Source organism: Teleopsis dalmanni, chromosome 1, assembly GCF_002237135.1.
Source record: "Teleopsis dalmanni isolate 2A chromosome 1, ASM223713v2, whole genome shotgun sequence".
Lineage (NCBI taxonomy): Eukaryota > Metazoa > Arthropoda > Insecta > Diptera > Diopsidae > Teleopsis > Teleopsis dalmanni.
In genome coordinates this window covers 193834959-193842141 of record NC_051846.1, presented here as the reverse complement: position 1 = coordinate 193842141, position 7183 = coordinate 193834959, and the positions used below count along the sequence as shown (strand labels likewise).

Here is a 7183-nt window from a genome sequence, read left to right as displayed (position 1 = left end):
ACAATGATGTATCTTCCATATGTCTTGTGCATGTACTACTCTTTAAAAACAGGGATCAGTCAGCTTAGCTAAATCAAACTTATATCATCTGGAGAAGCTATAACATTAACATAATAGGATAAAATATTAACGTATGATAACATTAACTAACAGTCTCTTAACTTCAAAAATAATAGCAGATTTAGGAGTATCATATCATTTTTAATGATTAATGGAACTTGACAACCACCTTTAATTATTCTTCATGTTCTTAATTATTCGTTTATTCTTTGTGAGTGATCTATATTGCCTTCATTGTGTTTCATTTACATCAAATCTTTGCAGAAATTTTATAGTTAGTTGTTTGTTTTTTTTTTTTTTGGTGTAAAGAGTATCCATCCTAAGTATCGACTCAAACCGGGAGAGCTACTTTTTCAATAGAAATAAAATTGCAATCACAATTTTTTTTATTTTTCTTATGTCAGAAATATTAATCCTTAGTATAAACTCATACCTACAGTACTGATTTCGAAACCATTCTATTCCTATAGTGCTGTGATGTTCAGAAGTCTGATATTGACCTTACCTTAATATAAATTCAATCTAATCCATAATTCAAATGTTATCCCAAATTCTGTGAAATAGAAACAAGAACCAAAAAAATAAGATTAAAAATTCTAAAAAACAGTCATCTAAAAATTATCAAACTTTCCAAATCCATTTTAAGATATAAACTATTTTTAATAATATATAAGTTCAGCCATTTGAATAAATCATTGTATGATTTCATATCGGGTGGAACTCTATTAAATCTACTATATCTTAGTAAATAATAATAGTTATCCTCCTCCCCTCTCCATACGATTTTTTCATGTGTCTACGATCAAGAAACCAGCACTCGTGTCTATAGTACTGTGCGCCCTTTTGTATTGCGTATCTTTCATTTAGTGTTCAGTAATAGAACTTAAAATGCAATCATTGCACAAAAAATGACCCAATTCCTTTCCAGGGTTGATAGTGGTTGACTGTGACCCTTGTCAGAATATTCAATGCACTATAGCAGTTATTAACTATTTATTTATTCAGTTAATAAAACGGCTATAAGAAAACTATTTCATTCCTGATACTTGTGAAATTCACTACTCATCTACTCAAACGAACAAGAACAATATATTTTTTACAACCGGAATACAATTACAATAAACTTTGCAAATAATTTTAAAAATTTTGGTAATATTTTTGGAAAGTTAACAGCAAAATTTACAAGCCTCATTAGAAAGCAGTAAGTCCTGAACAAAAAACTCTGCCCTTAACAGTCTTACACGAAAACTTTAACCATTAAATTTGTTTGACAAATTTAAACTCCTTTGGGATGTCCAAGCAGACATCCAATAAAAAAGAAGAAATATCAGTATTTTTTGTGAAAAAAGTCCGAAAAGTTGAACTACAAAAAAAAAAGTAATGTCTAGTGGAAGAGTTTTCATTACCAAAAACAAAATGGAAAAAAATTGGGAAAAATATGTTGGTTGTTCATAAAAATTCACTGCTTGAGGCATAAATTGATTGCCCGAAAAGTTTTGGAAGCTTACTTTATTAATCAATTTTAAACTCAAATATAAAAAGCAATTGTACTCCATTTTATTATGTATTTATGGTTGCTTGGATTACATTTACGCAAGAGAGATATATTGGCTCCTAATTAAAAAACTCTAAAAACTCGTAGAGTTTGACTAAAACTTCGTTCTATAAATTTATTGAATAAATTTTTTAAATTTAAAAAAATTTATCTCATATTCATCGTTACGTAGGAAATGCAAAAAACCTTTAATAAATTCTCTAAAATGAAGAATTTAAAACGCGTTTATTAATTTAATGCAAATTTCAGTATAAAAAGCACCTGGTGCTCTTATAATTTTCCACAGGAGAATTTATTCACAGAAGTAAAAAGTTTACTGGGAGAAATAATTTATGAAAAATAAATGGGAAAAATATTTTAAATTATTTTACCTATGCATATTTTCAATTATCAATTCTCCGAAGAAAAAACTGCTTAACAATTGGAAAAAGCATTTACCAATTAATCAGAAGCTGAATTTATTTATTATTTTAAAAAGAAAAAATATTAAAAAAAATATTACAAATACATAAGTACATTATATTAGATTAAAAATACAGACATCCAGGTATAAACCTAAAGTACCTTTATATATTATATTGTATTTATATATATAATTATTATACTTATTTACTTATCTATTCTATTTATTTTATTGACATAACAACACTCATACAATGCCTTATAACTATAGAGATCAACTTGGTCCTCTTTGTCACTAGGTGTTATTAAGCTCAGTTCTATATAATATATATTCTATATAACAATAAATAAGCGAAACATTTTATAAATACTGAAATACTGAGCTCAAAATTTGAGAAAAAAATTAATTATATTATTAATTACTTTAATTTAATAGCATTATTGTTCATTTTATCGTTGCATACTTTGAGGGCAACTTGAATTATTTTGCTGAACCACTAAATAATGAATAAATACTGTAAATATTTTTATAAAATAAAATTCAAAATAAATAATAAGAATTAATGAAAATAAAGCAATTGATAAAAGAAATATATTTTTATAATAAAATCTAATCTAAAACAATCTAATCTAAAACAAAAACAGCTTTCTTTGTAAAGAAATTTTCTATTAATTTGTTGTTTGTCAGCTGTTTCAATCTAATTAATTTATTGTCAGTGAAAATAATTTGAATTAAAAAAATTTTAAACTGCAGAATTATATAAGTAATATCAGTAAAAATTGGAAAGAATTTTTCAATTAATTTAATATTCGTCAGCTGTTTCAATATAATTCAATTATTATTATCAGTTAACTTTTTTTAAATAAAAATTAATTCAGACCGCATAATAAGAAAATTAAAGCAGTATAAATTGGATTTGCAAAAGCAGATCACTTAAATATTCGAAATATTTTTTAATTTTCAATATTTCAGTTTTAATTAAAAATAAAAATAAAATAATTAAATTACAAATTAATAGCTAAAAATATAAGTTAAGCCTATTTAAATCAAACGAAAGCAGTTACTAAGTGGGCTAAATATTTAGCTTTAGCCATTACTTTTTTTTATTTATTTTTTAAATAATTACATTATTTTCAATAAAAAATGCTCGTGTACTACACAATAAGGCATGTATTATAGTATATTTATTTATTCCTATATCTCATGCGTTCTTTTATTTAGTCACTCGTACCTTCGTATTAACATTTCTCAATGTACTTCCCTTATACATCACAAACACTTTAGTTTACTGCTGTTCTCATACAAAATGACAATACACCACATTGTGAAGTATCTTTTATGTGAGTTTATGTTTGGTTTGCATTTCGTGAAGTTCAACGGTCAATACATTTTCATAGTAACATTTGTTTTGCGGTGTTCCAGGCATTTCTAGTGGCGTATGTATTTAGCATGTTGATCACACTTTTTTAACCAGAAATATATGTGGTTGAAGGTGTAAATAAAGACCTTTTCTGAACACATAAGCATTTAGAAGAAAAAAAATAAGCACTTCCCGCAAACATAAAAAGTTTTAAAAAAATGTTGTCAGAGTATGACAAAATTTTATATTTTTGCAGGCGAAATATTTTCATATGAAGGGAAATTTCTTTGTGAGTTAGAATTTTATGTGGTCTATCGCCGCTACTTGTGTTGTATTATTTTTTTATTTTTTGTTTCAATACACTGCCTAAAGTCAGTTCAAAGTGTCACTTGATATGCACTGGAATTATATGTAACTTATTGGGAATCTATTTTGAACAAACATATATTTAAGCCTCCAATTTCTTCTATGCTTTATTTAATTTATACCACTAAGGATCACCACTTTATTTCATGCTTTATTTAATTTATACCGTAGATACTCCAAAAATGGAACCAAAGTTATATTTCTTATACGATAATGACACACACATTATGTATTCTATTGTTTATGCAATTAAAATTTCCAACTCTCTGCAGGTATACGTTGATGATCTGGTCAATTACTTTCAGAATGGAAGATAACGCAATGGATATAAAAGAAGAGTAATTTCTATCACTTGTATCAGAATTTAAAGGTTCTGAATCAACAGTGAACAATTTTAAAATTAAGTGAAGTAATGAAAACAAACAACTGGCACTGACTTTTCATAAAGAGTTGATTGAAACCATGTCATCAACACAAATACGAGTAAAATAATCTGCATGAACTCATAATCAGCTTCAACCCCTCTTCAAGGTTAAAAAATAAATTCTCCTATAAAATAAATCATTACATCATTTTTGCTATCCTATTGTGATGTTTTCAGTGAAGTGAATAAATTCATTCTTGAAAAAATTTTACAGCATTACCCTAAAAAAGAGTTCCAAATATCATGGTATATTAAAAATCAGAATTTATATTCATTCAGATTTTTATATTGACCGTATATCCGAGTACATAAAGCTTCAACTATCTTCGATATTCACAAAACATATCTTAGTAACAACAAATTTATAGGTTCCCTTACAATAATTGAACCGATATAAAGAAGATTTGCTGATATCCGTTCTGTGATACTTCAAACAAAAAAGTTTATACTCGTAAGTTATGCTTTTGCATTGCACATCCTTTAATCTATCATAGAGCAAAATACTTTAAACAGAAAGTTATACGGAAAGTAATTAACTTTCATATCGCACGTCACCTAATCTACCTTAGAGCAATTTACTTTTAACTTAAAAATATCCGGGTTATACTCCCGTATCGCACATCGCTTAATGCAAGTTTTGAGCAGTTGTAAGCATTTTAAAACATAGCATTTTAAAACACCACTCTATCCAAGATATTCATAGAGATCTTCCTTTTAAAACCATCATAAAGCGAATTAAGATTATAACGTCTAAACTTCTAAACAGATCTTCACCCCATCAATTCATTAACTCCGTTTTGAAGAATTCAAGCGATGAAGGAAAGATACGCCTTTCTGTGATAGTTTAAACATATTAATTCGTGGGTTGTGCTTTCGCATCACACATTGCTTAATCCACTCTAGACTCTAGCAACTGCTAAAACTTAAAAACATGACCATATGTAACATATAAGACAATTTCTAGATATGTCAGAAACTCCGATATTTTCACAGATCCTTGTATTCCAAGTATATAAAGATAGAAGCGTTTTAATTTTTTAACAGAATGAATATGCAACCCGACAACTTATTGGCGCCGCTTAAAATAATTTTAGATATAGAGGGATACTTTAAACAGAAAAGTATAAGGATTATGTTTTTGCATAGCACATCTCTTAATTAACCCTAGAGCAACAGTTAAGACTTGAATAGATATCCCTAAAGAAGACATCGAAGCTTCGTTGGTACGTTAGTACCTCTGAGGTATATTCCTTCTATGATACTTTAAGCAAAAAGTGGTTTTACAATAAAAGTGATATATTCGTAAATTGTCAGTTTTTTCCAGTGTCGATCAATAAAGCCCTGCGTAGAGAAGAGAATAAAGGTATTATCTGCTGCCAACTCTTATACATCACAATTAACATATCTAATAAGAAATAAATTTGTAACGTTAAATATGTATCGGTATATGTTTGAGAAACTATGTATAAAATATTATATTTATTGATTTCCTATTAAAAATGTTATGTTAAATTTATTAAAATTAAATGTTTTAAAAACTGTAAAACTAAATTTGATATTTTTAAAACACTTAATTAAAAAAAATATTTAAAATTCATTATTGCAATACACGATACACTAAAGCAATATACATTGCCACTGGCAGGCAAAATATTTTAATGAATTTATTTAAAATTTATTCGTAACGATATTAAATCACTCATACGCCATGAGGCGCAAATTTAGTAACTTCGACTCATATAATATACCTGATATTTAAACTCTTTTTTGTTGTTTTTGTATTTTAGGTGTTTACTATAAAATACCACAGCTTAACCAAATTCACTTTTAAGAAAATTTTTAACTTAAATTAAAAGGATAAAATATTTGTGACATTCATGCTATGTGTCGTACGTAAAAGTTATGAAATATTGTCCAATAACGTTTGAAGTTTTAACCACAATATACGCTATGTTTTAGTTGGTACTATTCTAGGTTGGTACTATTGTTGTTATTCACAAAACGAACAAGTGTGCAGTAAAAGTATTTTACTTTCTGTACATTATAATTAGCATATTCCACCTTCGGTGTGTACATATTTTTCAAGCGGTTGAAACAAACCATTTTTTCATATTTCCGCAAGTTGAGCATTAGCCTGAACTTAGCTCGAGAACTCCTTTGATATGCAGTGACAAACATCCGACCACAAACAGTAGTGAGAAAATATTGAATAAAAAGAAAAATTTTCATATGAAAACTTATATTGCATGCCGCAAAAACGAGGTTAACCAAAACTATGCCTTCGGTAGAACACAAAAAAAAAAAAATAAACAATCTAAATTTTCTAAGTCACCGACATAAAAGCACTACGGTGTGGGTCTCTTATTATCTATACTCGTATTCATGTGTGTTTGCATTCTTTTAGAAGCTTAAATGTTGGCAAAGTGCAGACGGAAATATTTTAAAGTACTCAGAAGCCATTAGGACATATACATATCTACACTCCGTTTTAACTCAGGAAATACGAAAGTGTAATGCAAATAATGACCAACATATAAAACTGCAAAAGGCAAAATAAAAAATTGTGCTTTATAACTTTGCTTTTTTTATAAAATTTCATATTTTGCTTTATATTTTTGTAGGAACCAATTAAAAAAACACAAATATTTCTCTTAAACTTAAACAAAAGTAAATATGTAGAAAAATATTTTTTCTGATAAGACAAGGTAATCACAAATTCAACTTTGCTGGAAACAAAAAAAAAATGCTTGAAAAGCAAAAAAATTTGCAAACAATTTTAAAAAATTCTTAAAATTTAATTTATTTTCATTTCATTTTCAATGGAAAATGAAATCTAATTGCTTATTCTGCAGTTTAAACAAAAATTTGCATAATTTCTCTAATAATCATGGCAATATTGAAGCTCACAGTTAGCAGAAGAAGACTGAGTAGTCAAGCAATTACAACAAAACCAACTGCTCCTTCATTCCGAAATCAGAAGTTTGTGTTGAATTTTAGCTCAAAGACGCATAAAAC

General features: G+C 27.3%; 1 protein-coding gene across 1 annotated transcript in view; it reads right to left on the bottom strand.

Moving 5' to 3' along the window:
• Positions 1 to 6244, bottom strand: part of LOC119666971 (palmitoyltransferase ZDHHC8B-like) — a 7226-nt gene extending 982 nt beyond the window's left edge. The window contains exon 1 of the mRNA XM_038076249.1: positions 6200 to 6244. Coding sequence (XP_037932177.1) covers positions 6200 to 6244 — 45 coding nt within the window. The remainder of the gene's footprint in view (positions 1 to 6199) is intronic.
• Positions 6245 to 7183: the final 939 nt, after the last annotated feature.